Source organism: Lactuca sativa, chromosome 5 (assembly GCF_002870075.4).
Source record: "Lactuca sativa cultivar Salinas chromosome 5, Lsat_Salinas_v11, whole genome shotgun sequence".
NCBI classification, from domain to species: domain Eukaryota; kingdom Viridiplantae; phylum Streptophyta; class Magnoliopsida; order Asterales; family Asteraceae; genus Lactuca; species Lactuca sativa.
The window spans coordinates 158519692-158540044 of record NC_056627.2 but is presented as its reverse complement, the minus strand read 5'-3'; the positions used below and the strand labels follow the sequence as shown (position 1 = coordinate 158540044).

Here is a 20353-nt window from a genome sequence, read left to right as displayed (position 1 = left end):
ATACCCAATTAGTAATTGGATTCCAACACATAACCATAAGTCGATGCTTGGGGTAAAAGACTTCTTTACCACTATCTTAGCTTGATTCAAGCTCAAGGCCCAATCCAAAGGCCCAAAAGTTAAACTATAAATCAAAGCCTAATATATGGCACAATTTTCCAAATTGGGCCTAAACCTCTACATGGTCTTCCCTTAAGGACCAACCATTTAGTTTAGTCCAACATTTGGCATTGCTAATGGCCTAATATCTCATAATCATAAAGGCCCAACTATGGCCCAATTTTCCAAATTAGGCCCAAACCCCTCACACGGGCCTTACCCTAAAGCCCATTAAATTGCTCTAGTCCATTTGCTTGTTCTTGGATGGCCCACTATTAGCCTAATCACTAAATCCCATTAGGAAGGCCCAACACAAAGCCCAAGTGAAATTAGGGTTTCACATAAAATGACAATTGGGGTTAAGTGTTCCTCACTTAACCCATTAAGGACTTAATCCATTAATTCCATCAATCTATTGGGTAAATCATGTGGTGTGATTAGGTGTAATTCATACTTCCAATCCAATGGCCCAAACGTGGGTCCCAATAGTCCAAGGCCCATAAATCCAATATTAGGGTTTTCTAAACCCTAATTAGGGTTTACCACCAAAACATAGCCCAATAGGCCCAAAACTAAAACTTTAAGCCCATTAGGGTTTCACTAGTCGGGCACCACCACTACCACCTCAAGTATTGATGGTCAATGGCAGCTCATGGCGGCGGCCACCACCTCACGGTGGTGGTTATGGTTCTTTTCATTATTCTTTTTTCTACTTACAATTACAATGCTTTAATAAAAAAATAAACACACACACTAACAAACATAAACACACACACAACCACCCTTGTGGTGGCCGACGGTAGTAGATGGTGGCAGCCACCACCTCACGGTGGTGGTGATGGATTCTTCTCGCGAAGTCCCGCCAAGCAACGGTACACACAACACTTATTTGTTTGAAATATGACATAACCACCCGCCTGGTGGCGTATGGCCACGACAGCGTCCCAAGATGGCGACAACAGTAGCGGCTGAGGACATCAGAATGTGATGACAGCTACGGCTGTAAATCAGGTTAACCTAATCGGGTTCGGGTTAAACGGGTCGGGTTAGTCGGGTTTTTCTAGAAAAAATATTCACCCAAAACCCGACCCTAATAAGGTACGGGTTAGTCGGGTTCGGGTTAAACGGGTTTCGAGTTTACAGGGTCGGGTTAATAGGGTTATTCGGGTTGAGGTTGAAATGTAAGATGAATTTATGTTGTGCCATTTTTATACATACTCCACTTGTATAGGGACTTAAAATGTAAAGTTGGTATACGATATGAATTTTTGGAGTTTGTTTTACCATATTAGTAATGTAAATAGTAAATAAAATTCGTAAAACTGTTACAAAACAACCGTACTGCATTAAGAAGAGAGGAAAGTGTGACAACCCGAAAATTTCAATCTTTCATTCTTCATTTCTTGTCAAAGTTAAACTCGTTTTTACTATTTTGTAGCACTGTTTGGAGTCAAATATAGTGTTTAAAGCCTAGTATAAGCAGGGTAGGAGTCGTGGGATAAGTATTGTGGGTGTATCGCCTTGAAATTGAGCCAATCACACCAACACAAGGTGTGTGCGGCCGCACACAAGGCTATGGGGCCACAAACCCATCCCAACCGCACACACTCACCCTATATATTCAAGACTAAGGCATTTTTGAACACATTCTACACTTCTTCAAAGCTAGGACCCAAAATCCTCTCAAGTATCATTCAAATCTCCTTGAGGATCTTCATAAAAGGTAGCATCTTTAACCAAGAACACCAAGAACACTAGGTGTACGGCCGCACACACCATGTATGGCCACACACCCAGCCGCACACGCCATGTAGAGCCGCATACCTGGCCGCACACACACACACAAAGTTTGTATTTTTGCCCTACACTCCTTTGTGAAGCCATATACCCCCTTCATACAATCATATATGGTTATAACACTTCAATATAAGTGTTTACTAGTCCCAAAGGTGGTCCCAATTCAATAGTCAGTTGTTTTAAACACTAATTGGATTCATATATGTGATATTATATGTTAACTAGGATCCGCGTGTGTGTTTAACTCTCAGCTTGACACTTAGTAGCTTATCCGACTCTTTCATCCAAAACACTCACTACAGGTGAGTTCATACCCCTTAATCAATGTTTTAAAAGTTTTTAAATGCTTTATGGGGGGATACAAGTAGAATCATGCTACTTAGTATATCAATCACATGTGATTAATAAGCAGCATTCAAATGATTTACTATTCATTAACCGTTTTACCAAACAGTCTCCTTCAAATGATTTTCATAAACACTTTATATGTTTAAAACTCCTTATTAAACTGTACATTTTACTCTGTATGTTTCATTTCAAACTCATTTACGATTGTGTTCCAAACAAATGTTTCTTCATACTTAAATTGTGTTATCAAACCCATGCTTTCAAACCGTTTTATAGATTGACATCAAGTCAATCTTTTCTTAGATAATAAATATGTTCAAAGGTTTTACAAAACTTATTTTATGCTTTTATATTATCAATTGCATGCCTATATATGTATAGTTATATCATAAATGTTTAAAAGACTTAGGAAGGCTATCCACCCTATTTCCTTTTCGCTCTTGAGATGTGGTCTGGTGGGATATCGGGTACCCGTCCGAAGGTTGTTTAAATATTAGTTATATATCATGTGTACATATATAGTCATAAAGGTTCTTCTAGTCCATTTAGTACCCTTGGGTAGCAAGCGTATACTTCCATGTTCATAAGTACCAGTTACATTACTAGTAAGCTACCATATGGGTAGTTTAGGAAGATACTAAAACTATTACTAGAACGCGATATCATACAATGAGTCAGTTCATTCATGAGTCAATACATGCTAGACAGAGAGAGAACACACATTACATATAGTACACACAGTACATTACTATACATGCTAGATAGAGAGAGAACACACATTACCGCTAGTACACACAGTACATTATTATATTATTACATGAATACGTTTACATATATACACTTACATGAATACATCTACATAGATACATATACACGAGTACATTTACATGATTACATTTACATGATTACACTTACATGAGTACGTTTACTTATACGATAATAGGACAAACATCACTAGGTGCTATAGCATGGAATGATTTCATGATCTAACTATACCAACGAATCACAACGCATTGTGATAGTTATATTGGGTATAAGTGATCATAGTAATGTGGATGTTCACGGCTTGCAGATATGCAGGGGTCGTGTATGGGTCCTAAAATCCCTTTAACAGGGGAGCGTCTAGCCTGGGATCTAGCCATCACATTATGCCTTATCCCTCAAATAAGGCAATATTAGTACAAAAGTAGTCACTTGTTACAAATACTATAGTACTTATAAAATTACCATAGACTTAAGGTAATTAGTAGGGTTGTAGTTCGACACTACACCATATTAATATTTCATTTTCCCATTACATTCACTTCGTGTACATTCACACGATGCACAGTAATGTAGAAACTATATTTTTGGTTAATGATAGTCAGATTTGGGAAAATACACACTCTTACAAGAGACACACACATATATACTAGATGCCTTGGTAAAGGATACTTTTAGTAGGAAACATATGGTTTTCTAGGATGTTCAAAACATTTTCATACTTACAGTTCATATACATACAAATGCTTACATTTCATATACGTACAAACACTTACATACAAATTAAGAAACTAAAATACTTATGATCTCACCAGCTTTAAAGCTGATATTCTCTTTCAAAATAACTTGTATCCTCAGGTCAATAGTAGACAGGTACGGATGCAAGGTTTAGAGAAGATGGAGCTCGTTCAAGACGCATCTTTCATTTGGTTTTATACTTTAGTGTCTATTATAATTTGATAGAACACACTTGTATTAAGATTATATTATTAATGCAATGGATGATGTTGTTGCTTGTTTACTACTTTTCATTGTTGTGATACTATACATGACGTCCTCCGCCCCAGAACGTTTCCGCCGTTCATGGTTTTGGGGTGTGACAGATTGGTATCAGAGCATTGTTTATAGTGAATTGAGTATATCAACCCATAAAAGATATACTAACTATAAACCCAATGGGATTAAAATACTCTTACTAAGAGTTTATACTTTAAATAGTAAAATATTTAATTTATTATACGTGCCTGCATTCATACTAAAATCAGTGTCACTAGGATAGTACAAAAGAATTACAATTGTTGGGCAACACAGGTGGACTTAGAGACATATAATCAAAATTGGGAAGATACAGCCTGATCAACTATATTATCCGAGGGTTGACTAACATGTGCCTAAGTGTAGTTGTGTGGTTGCAACAATGCTAAAATCTTACCAACAATACCACAATGAGAACAATAGAACATAACAATAAACTTAAAATACTATAGGTGTATTTGGTGTTACTATAAGTACTTCATACCTGAAAACTAAATGGGGATCTTCATTACTAAGTTGATAATTGCTAAGTGGATACACTAAGGCTATATGTAGCTAGGATGTTATAGACATAGAATCTATGAAAATTTTGCTTAACTCCTATTCTGTGTGAATTTGGAGTTAAGGCCACTTATCCGAAGGCCTATCCTATTTCGATTACATATAACCGATATGCACTTCACAAATAGTGATGTAACTAATGAAGATTTTATACATAATTATCTAGATAGTTCGTCTAATAATTATGTTCTTACCCCAATTCTCGCACAGATAACATGGCTGGACTCCATCCCCACGGCAACCTATTCCTTCCGAACGAAGTTATTGCTGGATGGTTTGGAGAAGAACCAGATAATGATCATCCGATCCCTCTGAATGATCACCATGCTGAAGACCTTTCGGATGGTGCTAACTCCGAACCCGAGGTTGAGGACCTACCCCAGGCAGCTCCCGTTTCAATTCCTAACCCTCGTCCTGCTTTTCATGGCCCGACGCCTCCCTGGGTGGAATGTCTGGAGACATGGAGCGAAGATCAAGATCAACCTATCTCGTTAATGGGGACCGAAGTTTCTACAACATAAGTGAAGGGAGCTCAGCAGACAGAGTTCTACCAATTCTGATCCATAGAGTTGCCCGAAACGAAATTCAGGGCAGGACAACTCTACAACGTATTGCAGAGGTTGATACCAATGGAGGAATGCATATGCTTCGCACCAGTCGCCTTGAACATGCTCGTGAGAGGTCTGAGAGAGACCATGAGACCTTGCTGCAAGCATTAGCTGAAACTCGAGCCAAAGTCATAGAGCTCCGAGTACGCCAGAGGGTGTACGAAAGATACCTTCTCGATATGGAATGACAACTGGCTGAACTGAGAGTTCACCAGAGAGATGACCGTCGCCAGTACTAGATGCCTTACGTTGTTTTTCCTTGTTAAAAAGGAATCATTTTTTTTCTGTCTATGCCCGATGAGGCATTTTCTTTGAAACTATCTTGTACTGTAAGTACTTTTGGTTAGGTCTTTATGATGTCAAGGACTATCTTCTTTGTTTATGATGTAAGACCTATTACAAGGTCATTTTCCCAAACTTTTACGTCATGAATATCAAAGATATTGACAATCGGCTAACTTCTGTTTCATTCTTTATTCAAGTACTCTTAACATACTTTCATTGGAGACTATCTGAAACATGCTTTAGTTAAGTCATTGGACTATAGTAATTTAGCTCCGGAGACATTTTCAAGTCTCTTTCAGTGGTTGGATCATGTTATTCACCAACCAACGATACCTCCGCTTGAACGAAAAATGTCTTGAGACCATTTCACGAACTTACTCCCACTCAGTACTAGGACTGCATCATAGGGATGTAGGTCAAACCTTCGCGAACACACTTCCATTCCGTACTAGGACTACATCATATGGATGTAGGTCAAACTTTCTAGAACATACTCTTACTCTTTTCTTGAACAATCGAAGTACATCTAGGGTCAACCAGAATCGCTCACAAATTCCTTATCTTTCGTATTACAAAATGATGTCGTCATCCGAAAACAATCAGCCAAGCAACGAAACCCCTATCCTCCATATCGACGCCGCTACATTACAAGCAGCAGTAGCAGCTGCTGTGACAACTTTCCTTACACACATCAACTCCAGAAACACAAGCAAGGCTGACAAAGGAGTTGAGAGTTCCGATGGTAGTACCAAACCAGGAAACCAACAAATGACAACAGTCACGGACCTACAAAACTGAAAAAATGAAAGGAATAAACGAAAGTACCAAGCCCAAAAGGAGCGCAACAGATCCCAAAGACTTGCCATGCCACCGCAGCAAGTGGAAACTCCTACAGAACGCTTAAAGAGACAATTTCCAAAGTGGAGTAATGAGGAAGGCACTCGTGTCCACGTAACTCTGGCTAAACACCTCACTCCCACCACCAATGCTAGTGCTAGCCAGTCATGCCATCAATGCGGTGAGATAAGGCACTCCCAGAAGGATTGTCCTATAATAAAGAACTCCGGCGCAGACGGCAGAATTCTTAGGATCACAGCTGCAGGAGAACCTACTCCAGACCCACGTTAATGTAATTTAGGCGTTTTGTTGTAACAGACTTACAAACCATCCAAAACTAGTGCAATCGGAGTCTTATCTTTTGCGGGATCCTGTCGATATAGGGATGCTCGTGCTGCGTATACTTGTCTTTTGTAGTATACCTTGTTCGCAGCAATAGCCTTGTAGTAAGTCTAAAGTACTGTAACTCTGTTGATGGTTGCACGATTGTGTTTGTCTGTAACGCCTTATGTTCAAATCTAATGTCTTTAATTTTCTTTATGATTCTGACATTATCATACAACTCGATTCAATTTGATCCGCACAAAACCAGCTTCATACGTACATCTCTTTCTTAGTAAACGTCTTTTTAGCGAAACCGTCATATCAAAACACCGAACTACTCATGCATGGAATACCCCATATTTCTTTCTTTTCCGAAGAAATCCCCGAAGTACCACTCGTACAGTACGTCAAGTTCAATCCAAGGATCCATACGGTTGACCTGTCGCTGAAGAATGTATACATAAGAGTGATATATAATCAAGGTTCTATAGGCTTAGAATTGATGATTCCACTTTAACTTCTTTTTCCTCGATGGGATGTGAGCTTAAAGAAGAATCAGTTATTCGACTACCTTTTCAATCTTAATTATATACGACTCGTATATACGACTTAGTGATCATTGAACCATGTATGAATTCTAATATGAGCTTCAGGACGGAGAACTGCCCAAGACTACGAGTAATCGCATCGTCATGTGATCAAACTTAGAACCCAGTGTGACCCCCATAAACAGATCGTCCTACAGTCTAAACAACTACAGAGATACTAGAACAGTCCGGACGACTTAGCGAACTGCACAAAAATATAATAGGAAGACTAGACTTCTCACCTTGGAGAACTCCGGTCTTATCCTTCCAGAGGTAGACGGATGGCATCGTATGTACCTCGACTATCGAGGACTCCGTCAAGATTTTTCATTAGAAATCGTTGTCTCTGCCTCGCACAGATGAATTGGTTGAGCAAACGCAAGGAAAGAATTTCTTTCAGAAATGGGTCTAATATCCGAATATCACCAGTTTGAGTATTAGGGAAGGATGTCTGGAAGACTACCCTCCGAACTCGATGCGGATACTTCAAGTCCATGGTGATACCCCTAGGATAGGACCAATACGCCCGTAGCATTCATGAGTTTAATGAATAGGGTCCGTCCTTCTTACTTGGATCAGTTCATCATTCTCCATGTAACGACTTACTTATCTACCCTCGTAGTAAGAAGGAACCCGCAGAAACATTACCCTCGGAGAAACTTTTCGCAAAGTTCTCTAAGCACGGGTATTAGAATTGAAGAGTCAAATTCCGAAGGCACACTTATAGTGTTGTGGAAATCCTTGAGTACTCTGTCAAATTATCCAAAACCGTTGGGAATTTGCCGGCACCTGAGACGCCGACAGAAATTCGCCAAATTCTAGGTCTTACAGACCTACTGTCATAGTTCATCCAGAACTTCTCGCATATTACAGAAACCCTTACGACTTTGACCCAGCAGAGGGTGGCATTTGACTGGGAAGTTAAGCAAGAAAAAGAAACCTTGGAAATTTCCAGTGAGAGACCAAGTTCTTTAGGGAAACTCACTCTAGGAATGACTTAATACGCTTCGCATCGCATGGAAAGCTAAATCCAAGATAGACAGGACCTCCGAGATTCTTACCAGAATCGGTCATGTACCACACAAACTAGACCTACTCCAAGAACTCAGTAACGTACATTATACCCTTCGCGTCTCGATTTTGAAACCATACCTTTCCGTTAGGACACTGTAGGTCCACTCGTCGAGATCTACGCCTTCGTATTAGAACCGTAGTGACCCTCGACAGAGAGGTCAAGCGGACGAAGCAACACCATCTCCCTATAGTGAAGGATCGTTGGGATACCAACCGAGGACCCAAATTCACTTATGAGCGCGAGAACCAATCGATTAGGAAGTTTCCCACCTCTTGACTCGATCATTCATACCTACTTCCTTACCTAAATTCTAATTTCAGGACGAAATTCCCTCTAACAGGGGGATGATGTGACAACCCGAAAATTTCAATCTTTCATTCTTCATTTCTTGTCAAAGTTAAACTCGTTTTTACTATTTTGTAGCACTGTTTGGAGTCAAATATAGTGTTTAAAGCCTAGTATAAGCAGGGTAGGAGTCGTGGGATAAGTATTGTGGGTGTATCGCCTTGAAATTGAGCCAATCACACAAACACAAGGTGTGTGCGGCCGCACACCCATCCCAACCACACACACTCCCCCTATATATTCAAGACTTAGGAATTTTTGAACATATTCTACATTTCTTCAAAGCTAGGACCCAAAATCCTCTCAAGTATCATCCAAATCTCCTTGAGGATCTTCATAAAAGGTAGCATCTTTAACCAAGAACACCAAGAACACTAGGTGTACGGCCACACACACCATGTATGGCCGCACACCCAGCCGCACACACCATGTAGAGCCGCACACCTGGCCACACACACACATAAAGTGTGTATTTTTGCCCTACACTCCTTTGTGAAGCCATATACCCCCTTCATACAATCATATATGGTTATAACACTTCAATATAAGTGTTTACTAGTCCCAAAGGTGGTCCTAATTCAATAGTCAGTTGTTTTAAACACTAATTGGATTCATATATGTGATATTATATGTTAACTAGGATCTGCGTGTGTGTTCAAGTCTCAGCTTGACACTTAGCAGCCTATCCGACTCTTTCATCCAAAACACTCACTACAGGTGAGTTCATACCCCTTAATCAATGTTTTAAATGTTTTTAAATTCTTTATGAGGGGGGGGATACAAGTAGAATCATGCTACTTAGTATATCAATCATATGTGATTAATAAGCAGCATTCAAATGATTTACTATTCATTAGCCGTTTTACCAAACAGTCTCCTTCAAATGATTTTCATAAACACTTTATATGTTTAAAACTCCTTATTAAACTGTACATTTTACTCTGTATGTTTCATTTCAAACTCATTTACAATTGTGTTTCAAACAAATGTTTCTTTATACTTAAACTGTGTTATCAAACCCATGCTTTCAAACCGTTTTATAGATTGACATCAAGTCAATCTTTTCTTAGATAATAATTATGTTCAAGGGTTTTACAAAACTTATTTTATGCTTTTATATTATCAATTGCATGCCTATATATGTATAGTTACATAAGAAATGTTTAAAAGACTTAGGAAGGCTATCCACCCTATTTCCTTTTCGCTCTTGAGATGTGGTCTGGTGGGATATCGGGTACCCGTCCGAAGGTTGTTTAAATATTAGTTATATATCATGTGTACATATATAGTCATAAAGGTTCTTCTAGTCCATTTAGTACCCTTGGGTAGCAAGCGTATACTTCCATGTTCATAAGTACCAGTTACATTACTAGTAAGCTACCATATGGGTAGTTTAGGAAGATACTAAAACTATTACTAGAACGCGATATCATACAATGAGTCAGTTCATTCATGAGTCAATACATGCTAGACAGAGAGAGAACACACATTACATATAGTACACACAGAACATTACTATACATACTAGATAGAGAGAGAACACACATTACCGCTAGTACACACAGTACATCACTATATTATTACATGAATACGTTTACATATATACACTTACATGAATACATCTACATAGATACATCTACATGAGTACATTTACATGATTACACTTACATGAGTACGTTTACTTATGCGATAATAGGATAGACATCACTAGGTGTTATAGCATGGAACGATTTCAGGATCTAACTATACCAATGAATCACAACGCATTGTGATAGTTATATTGGGTATAAGTGATCATAGTAATGTGGATGTTCACGGCTTGCAGATATGCAGGGTTCGTGTATGGGTCCCAAAATCCTTTTGACAGGGGAGCGTCTAGCTTGGGATCTAGCCATCACATTATTCCTTATCCCTCAAATAAGGCAATATTAGTACAGAAGTAGTCACTTGTTACAAATACTACAGTACTTATAAAATTACCATAGACTTAAGGTAATTAGTACGTTTATAGTTCGACACTACACCATAGTACTATTTCATTTTCCCATTACATTCACTTCGTGAACATTCACACGATGCACGGTAATGTAGAAACTATATTTTTTGTTAATGATAGTCAGATTTGGGAAAATACACTCTCTTACAAGAGACACACACACAGATACTAGATGCCTTGGTAGAAGGATACTTTTAGTAGGAAACATATGGTTTTCTAGGATGTTTAAAACATTTTCATACTTACAGTTCATATACATACAAATGCTTACATTTCATATACGTACAAATACTTACATACAAATTAAGACACTAAAATACTTATGATCTCACCAGCTTTAAAGCCGATACTCTCTTTCAAAATAACTTGTATCCTCAGGTCAATAGTAGACAGGTACGGATGCAAGGTTTAGAGAAGATGGAGCTAGTTCAAGACGCATCTTTCATTTGGTTTTATACTTTAGTGTCTATTATAATTTGACAGAACACACTTGTATTAAGATTATATTATTAATGCAATGGATGATGTTGTTGCTTGTTTACTACTTTTCATTGTTGTGATATTGTACATCACGTCCTCCGCCCCAGAACGTTTCCGCCGTTCATGGTTTTAGGGTGTGACAGAAAGTTATGCCATTTTATACATCTTTATACATAGTAATTTTACTATCTGGTTTGTTTAAATAAGAAATATGTATTAGTTGTAAAATCTCATTGTATCTTGAATTCATGTCATTCAACACAGTAAAAAAAATTTGGTAATAAATTCTTAATCGGGTTATACGGGTTGACCCGAAACCCGAATTGTTTTGAAAAAATCAACCCTAAACCCGACCCTAATAATAATTCGGGTTAGTCGGGTTAACCCGACAAACCCGATTAAGAGTTCTGACCCTATTAAACCCGACCCTAATTACCTTATTCTGGTTCGGGTTCGGTCGGGTTAATTGGGTTCGAGTTTTTTTGACACCCCACCATTTTCAATGGTGGTGGTGGTTCCTCTCCAAAGATTGCATAAATAACTTCACACATAATATATATATATATATATATATATATATATATACACACACACACACACACACACAGCTACCTCTTACGGTGGCTGGTGGCGAAAATGGGTGGTAGAACATGGTGGCAGCCACCACCTTGAGGTGGTGGAAGTGGGTTTCAAGCCAAAAAATACCCTGCTTACACATACAACTCGTGGCAGCAAATCCAAGTCCATAAATGACACGAGACCAAGACTTCCAACCACCGACTAGGAGGTTGCGGTCATCGGAATGGGCAGAAGTGGTGGTTTAAGAGTCATCGGTGTTCACAACCCTCAAACACGGCGTCAAAACACCGAAACGAACGAGGAAATGAAAAACAAAAGTTAAAGATGACCTTACCAGCTACCTCTTGGTAGTTTGTGACTCGCGCAGCAACACACACGATGTTTTCCACGATCCTCGATGGTACTCCGGTAGCAGCATCGCGATGGAGACCTTTAACGGCAGTGTAGCGGTTGGCGGTGCTCAACGGCGAGGCAGCAGGCGTCCCCGTTTGATCGGAACAGCGAACGAAAGGGAGAGATGGCGGTTGGGGAGTCACAAGGTTGCGACGGCTGCTAGAAGGTTAGGTTTAGAGTTCCTGTTCCATTAGAACGAGAGGGAAGGAAAGGTCGCTGGGTATATCCCGTATCCTTCCAAACTTTGATCCAATTATCTAACTTCAGTCCCTCCTCCCAATTTTTTTTTTTTCAATTTAACTCCAAATTTTACCTTTTGAACCCTGCTTCCATAATTTCTCTCAAATTCGATCCCTAACTTACCAAAAAACCCCTTAGGCTCTAAAATCTTTTCAAATGAAGTCCAAGAAGTTACCATTTAGTCCCTGCCTTCATAAATTCTTACAAAACCCATCCGAAACTTACATTTTTAACCCTCAACTTCTAAAATCGTGACAATTAACCCTCGAGACCAACACCTTGCTATATTATTATTGATTTTGGGGCTACTATTCATTTGTTAATTCATTTATTTAATAAACGTGGTGTTACAAATCAGCGGTTCCTAAAAATTTATAGCCAGAACTGAACCCGGTCTAGGGATTTCTAAAATTTTTGGAACCAGTCCTAGAACCCATAATGGATAGTTCTGGTTCCAAGAGCAGGTAATTTGGTTACATCAATTTTGTTTACTTTTGTCAATAAAATCACAATTTAGCGTGACGCAAATCGAATAAGTTCAGACCAAAGATGGACTAAATCGAACCATTATATTCTAAACTTGTCTAAATAACACATACATATTCACATATTATATATATATATATATATATATATATATATATATATATATATATATATATATATATACATATATATATATATATATAGAGAGAGAGAGAGAGAGGTTCAAATGTTTCTAGCAAATATTGTGTGCCTAAATTGTCCAATCAGAATTTAGGAAAAAAGAAATCATTAATTAAATAATAAGGGGTAGCTTTGTCATTTTACCTTTATAAACCAAAAATGTTCTATATTTGGAAAATCATTAAATGAATATCACAAAAATCCTTTTTAAATCGTTGTTTCATCTCACTAACCCTAATCCCTGTTCTTTTCTTTTTTCTCTCGCTCTATCTTCTCGCCCTTCACGATCCGTTTCTTTAATCAAGGATTTGGAGGGAGAGAAAATTACACTCGCAGAAGGATCGGTAATGGCGAAGGGCGTGAGTTCGGCGGCCGTGCAAGTAGAACAACTTAAGCAAGATAGACACCTCTATTTCAAGAAGAATCGGTTGGGAGCCGCCATCGATGCTTATACCGAGGTATTCTCACAATTGGATTTGTTTTAAACCCGATCATTTTGTGATCGTGATCTGTTTGATGATATGTTACTTTCTTCCTCTTGGTTTTTCAAATTTCCAGGCGATCACTTTGTGCCCTGATGCTCCCGTTTATTGGACGAATCGGGTTTTATGCCATCGCAAGCGCAAGTATGTATCGCATATACTTTCTTCATATAGAGGCTTTTATGTGTCATTTAGGGTTTGTTGTTCGACTCCAATAGTAAGAAACAGTCACACGGTCAAACCTATACTTCCTAAATGCAAATTGAAATTAATATTGCTACTAAAAGTATAGAAGTCATGTCAGTTTTGGAGTGATGATGACCACGTTTGACATTAATAGTCAAACTACAACTTCATTTTGGAAGGGATGGAGGGAGTGAGTGCTAGGGTTTGCTGTAAATTTCCAATAATGACTAATTTTGTATTTGTGTATTACGATTTCTTGTGTATAGTGATTGGGCAAGAATTGAAGAGGACTGTCTGAAGGCTGTTCAGCTTGATCATAAATCTGTCAAAGTCTAGTCTTGATTTCTTTTTCATGCACATATACATAATACACTAATCACTTGCTTAGTGTTTCTTTTCTTTTTCTTTTTTGTAACCCTTCATTTTATGTTTGTGACATCTCATTTGAGGATTGCAGGCAACTAATTTCTTTTATTAAATCTATACATGCAAACCCTTTATATCGTGTGTCTGTTTTATCCATGGCATTAAACAAGCTAACATATACATGGCATTGATAATTCTATCTGATAAATATATTTAACATAAGCAAAAATATGATTAACATAAGGAAACATTATTTTTGAGCTTTATACATAAATTATTATACATGAATTGAAGTTGCTCCTAACTAGATTGAGCACCATCTTGTTGTCATCCTTTCAAGATCAGTGGAGGACTTAATGTTTTGTTTGTTGGATATATTCTTGATAATACAAATTCTTTAAGAATATTCAAAACCATTCTGCAAGAATAGTTTATTCTGTAAGAATATTATTGCTGTAATCTGATAGAATTGTAGTTAATTAGTTATATGTTTAATGTACAGTTGTTACAAGTGTATCACTACAAAATATTTGGCAATGAATTTGTGATACAAATGGCTTGAAGAATGACTTGAAGACCTGACGGGAAAGGCTCCTTGTATAAAATCATTCTCACACAATACAATTTTGATAGAATGTCAATCTCATTGAATGTCAATCTCATAGAATGCTAGCATATTTTGAAGTGGCTTAGAGGTCAAACATACACAAGACATCTAGAAACGAAACAAGAAAGTGAATGAGGATTCTTTAAAGAATGTCGATATTTTTTTTGCAAGAGATTTCAAGAATGAATGTAGTTTATGTTCATAGTTGTATTCTTTAAGAATATATGTACTTACTTATTCTAAACTATTAAACTTCGTCTTATATAAAATTTGTATTCATTAAAAGTTATTGGTCTTGATAATATGTTTTATAATATTATGTTCATAGTTGTATTCCATTCTGACAGAATTACAGAATATCATTCTAACAAAATAACATTTTGATAGAAGAAAATCGGTTTATGTTTACAAATTACGTTTGAAATTGAATTAATTTGAAAAAAAAACAGATTTTTTAGATCAAAATCATTAATTATCCCATAAATCTCGATTTTTCTTTTTTTTAATTTGTCTCAATTGACTAAAGTGTCATTATGCTGAAATTTGTGTGATTATATGGTACATATTACCCTATTGTACTATCATAGACCCTCAGATCATAACTTTTAATTATATTACATTCGATGGTCCAGATCTGTGCATTCTGACACACAATAGTTACTAGAAACAAAATAATCTAACCACACACACACACACACACACATATATATATATATATATATATAGAAAAGTGAATATACCCTTAAGGGTATATAAGCTTAGGTATCCAAACTCATAATACTATGTCGTTTTGTATCATATAATACATTCTAATTGTACAATGTTCTTATAATTTAACTTCTAAATTGATTTACTTCCATTATATTTATAAATTACATATTTATCTTCATCTTACATATTTTTCATTTTCAACTATGATATATATAGTCTAGTAGGTGTTCGGCAAAAAGATGTGATGTAAGAGAAATATAATAATGAAATTTCGAAAATCTTGAAAGTAAATCAAGTTAGGGTTTGAAGTTTGAGAACAATATAAAGAATATATAAAACAAAATGACGTATTATGGTGTGTTTGGGTACCTAAGTTTATATACCCTTAAGAGTATATTCACTTTTCCCATATATATATATATATATATATATATATATATATATATATATATATATATATATATATATATATATATATATATATATATATATATATATATATATATATATATATATATATATATATATATATATATATATATATATATGAGAGTTCAGTTGAGAAAAAAAAGTTTGAAATCGAGGGAATGAATCTGGTCCACTCATTTTGAACCTGCCACTTAAGCGCTCCAGCATATCGGGCCGACGGATCAGATCATATTTATATATCATATTTATATATGAATGTATATGAATAAGTGTATTTATATATGAATATGTATATTTAGATATGAATAAGTATAACAGAAATGATTATTCATATATGGATATGACGACGGTGGGTGGTGACGGAGGTGGCAGTTGCTGGTGGTGGTTGGTTGTAGGGGTGGTGGTTGGTGGCGGATGGATGTGGTGTTTTCATATATGAATACATTTATATTTATATTCATATATGAATATTCCGCATCCTCAATTTGTACCAAGCGTGTAGCGATTCCGAAAAAATAAGAACCGGAACCGGAACCGCTTAATATGGTTCCATAACTTTAGGAACCGGAACCGTAGCCGTTTAAGGTGGTTCAAGTTCTGAAATCAGCAGTTTAAAACGGTTCCGATTTCGATTGCGGGTATCCAGTTTCCATAGTTATCCCTGTAGAATACTACCCCATTATTCGGTGTATCATTTTGTAAGTGGAATAGTGAATAGATCCATGATTTTAGATGGGGCTAATGATGAGGTTTGTTTACAATAATAGTATCAACGTCAGTCATGCTTCGTTCCATATACACAAATCACCTTTTACGAGCTAAATTTACTTGTATACAATTATGTTAATCATGATACAAATACAAAACACAAATGTACAATTGTTACTAGTCTTTGTATTCTAAAACCCATAAAAAAAGTAATAATCCGACAGAGATCACCCTGGTGGTTGCTCCGATTGCAAAGAAATCACTGTTTCAAATGCACCAACCAATGCGCTTACTTTATTTATCTTTTTTTCACGAAGCTTACTTACAGTCTCCTCTATCACGTTATTATAATCTGCAGTATCCTTCAATTCTGTGCTTTTCACTATTACTACATCCGCTGCCGTATCTCCGTGTTTCACCTCATTTCCGCCACCTTCTACCTTTATGTTCTCTTCCAATACCATCTTCTCCTCTTCCATGTTTTTGGTGTCCATTTCTTCTCCATCTTTCGTCTCTGGCTTGTCCTCCTCATTGTGCTCCGGATTTGATTCTGGCTCCAACTTTGGTTCTGGTTTATGCTCCATTTCAGGCTTCGAACTTGATTCTGGTTCCAAGTTTGGCTCTGGTTCCAAATTTGGTTCCAGCTTAAGGTCTAGTACTTCTCGTTCTGATTCTGGTTCCAATGTTGGCTCTGTGTGCTCCATTTTGGGGCTTGGATCTAATATGGGCTCGGGCTCATGCTCCATTTCGGGCTCTACTTTATGCTCTTTTTCTAGCTTTTGCTCTGATTCTTGTTCTGATTCTAATTCTAAATTATATTGAAGATCTTCAGTTTCTTGCTCTTCAAAGGATTCTTTACATTGTGAACCCGTGTCAGATCCATTGGGTGATGGAGGCATTTCATGATCGTCTTCCAAAGCCATCGGAGACCGCTCAGAGTGTGTGGTGTATCCACCATCTTCCGACTCCATTTCATGGCTGAAATCACTTTCATCTCCATGTTGGATCTTTTCAAAATCTTGCTCAAGAATCATGGTGTTTTGATCTTTTTGTCTTTTAAGATCAAATTCGCTTGGCTTTGATTTTGGAGCAAGCTTTATTGTTGGCTTAGTTTGCTTCATAGTACTTCTGATACTAGGGCTTTTTGGTTTTTGTGGTTTCGGAAGTGGCGGAGATTTTGGGGTGTCTTTATGTTTGGATAAAGGTGGTGTTTTTGATAATAAAGATGACATTTTAGGGCTTCTATCTCTAATACTTGGAGATGGACTACGCAGTTTATCTCTAGTCACCGGAGAAGGACTGCGAAGTCTATCTCTCATTGTCGGAGATGGTCTACGCAGACTATCTCTGGTCGCTGGAGATGGACTACGCAGTCTATCTCTGGTCGCCGGAGAAGGACTACGCAGCCTACCTCTGGTGATCGGAGATGGACTGTGTAAAGAAGGGGATGGAGATTTGTCTATTGATCTTCGTGGATTGGTTTTATCGGGCACATGTTTTTTAGTTATTGGAATAGAAGATGAAACGGGGCTTGGTCGAGTCTTTTTGGTTTCATTTGATGTTGATAGGGTTGTGTTCTTTGTTGAGGAAAGGTTTGTGGTATTCTTTTGAGGCACGATTGTAGGTTTACCCGTTGGTTGCGAGGAAGATGTTACTTTCTTCTCCTTAGTGAGTGCTTTTGATGCCATTTTATTAATAATATTCAAATCATGAGCTTTTAGTTTATAGAACCTGCAATTGTAGCGCAATACATGACCTTATCATTGACAATATATAGAGAAATTGCGACCAAAATTACTGGTTAAGACAAATGGGCGCCACTTATATATATTAGAAATATTGTGCGTTTTCAAGAACCAAATTCTCTTGCAAAATTTTGTAGCCAACTAGTATAAAATGTAAACTTGATTATGATACTTTCATGGTTTAGATACCTAGTAAAACACAATAATCTTTTGTTGTCAAATAAAAATCAAACCTTTAATCATAAAAAAGATAGAAAAACGTATATGTTTGTTACTAACCGAGAATTTGGGCTATGAATTTCATGCCAAATACCAGTTTTATCAATTACAAATAAGGTGATCATAATTTTAATTAGGCTATTAATTTCAAACTAAATACCAATTTTATAAAAAACTTACTTCAAAGAAGAATCCTGGTCTTGATCTTGGGTATCTCAAAATCAGTAGTTGTTATGATTTTTATTAATGATCGAGATAAAAAAAGGGTATTAAGGAGAAAGAAGATGAGGGTTTATATACGTTGTTTAAAAGATGAAATTTGATTTCTAAGGTTTGAAGGGGATCCTAAAATGCCTCAAATGTTTGGAATGTATATGAGGAAACAACAACAAAATATAAGTTTGTGATGCTCCAAAAATATTTGCATGGTTTATGGGATACCCAAGATTTCATAGAAACCTTGTTTCTTTGGACATGTGTTTGACCATGTCACTATGACATAGAAAATAGGAGATGGACATTTAATATTTGGTTATAACGGGAAAAAATAAAGTCAAACTAAGCTTCGTGGAGCAGAACAAAAGTGAACGTAGATTCATTATTCTTTACTAGAACATGTCATGATTTTACGTAATATGTTTATGAACCCGAATAAACAAACAACAAAATGGAAATAACGAAAATTGAATAGAAATCGTTAATGTGACAAATATAATCAATCACGCAAAGAACGTGATATTGGGGTTTCCACCATCGGTGTGAAAGTTGCGGGTAAGTAAGAGGATATTTTATCACTAGAAGATATGAAAACGAGATTACAATATTGTGCTACCAAAACCGAGATTTTTTTTTCACAATTAGCAGCTAATTAATCTCTCAAAGTAACTTGAAGATCTTACTAATTGTTGTATAAAATACAAAATACAAAATGAAAATAAGATAATGCTAATAGGTTTTAGAAATTGTACTTATATATTATTTTTTTATAAATTCTGATTTAGTTTAAAGATAAATTGATTATTTAAAAAACTTTAATGGTTAAAAGTAAATTTTAAGGGCTAAGGGACCAAATAATTTTTTGTTATGAAATTATAGGACCTTTGTCCATTAATGTAATGGAATTTTTACATTTAGAAGATTATAGCGATTATTTGTGAAATTTTGATATTTTTGCTTTTTATTTTTTATTTTTTATTTTTTATTTTTTTAAATAACCATATTATAACTAGTGGTTTCCGGATAAAAATATATTATAGTTTTCAAAACAATTTAAAATAAATATTATATTTTTTAAAAGTTGAGAACTTTCCTCCCAAGCAAGTAATGCTTTAGAACTAATGGTTCCATTTTAAAATATGAGTCATCAGTCATCACTATAATTTATGCGGCCAATGCACTTCCTAGTTTGGCGTTGCATGCTATCTAAGTTGCATCAAATGAAAAGTAAGACACTTGGTTTCATTATCAACCTTTATTTGATTAAAATAATAATAATAATAAATCTAGATAGAATACTTTATTTGAATTATTCTAAATAAAGAAACTTTTATATTAAATGAAGATACTTTTATAAACTTTTAAAAATGTTTATCTATAGATATGTCTTGAATATTTATTTCCAAACAGTTAATGGTAAAGGCATTGAACGTATGCATAGATAAACATTTTTGAGAACTCAAAAATTTATCAAAACTAAAAAAAAAAAAATTATATATGATTTAGAAAAACATTTTAGGTGGTATTAGTCACTGAAAAGAAAAAAAAAATCTATTTTAAAAATATGCATTTATACAAAAATTGATGTACATATGTGTACATTAGAAATTTGTATATACGTACATTTCTGAAAAAACATGTTATTTTTTTAAAAACAATTTTGTGAA

General features: G+C 36.1%; 1 protein-coding gene across 1 annotated transcript; it reads right to left on the bottom strand.

Moving 5' to 3' along the window:
• Positions 1-16631: 16631 nt before the first annotated feature.
• LOC111908071 (uncharacterized) lies at positions 16632-18231 on the bottom strand. Its single transcript, XM_023903910.3, has one exon. The coding sequence runs from the start codon at positions 18192-18194 to the stop codon at positions 16734-16736; it is 1461 nt and encodes a 486-aa protein (XP_023759678.1). The 5' UTR covers positions 18195-18231; the 3' UTR covers positions 16632-16733.
• Positions 18232-20353: the final 2122 nt, after the last annotated feature.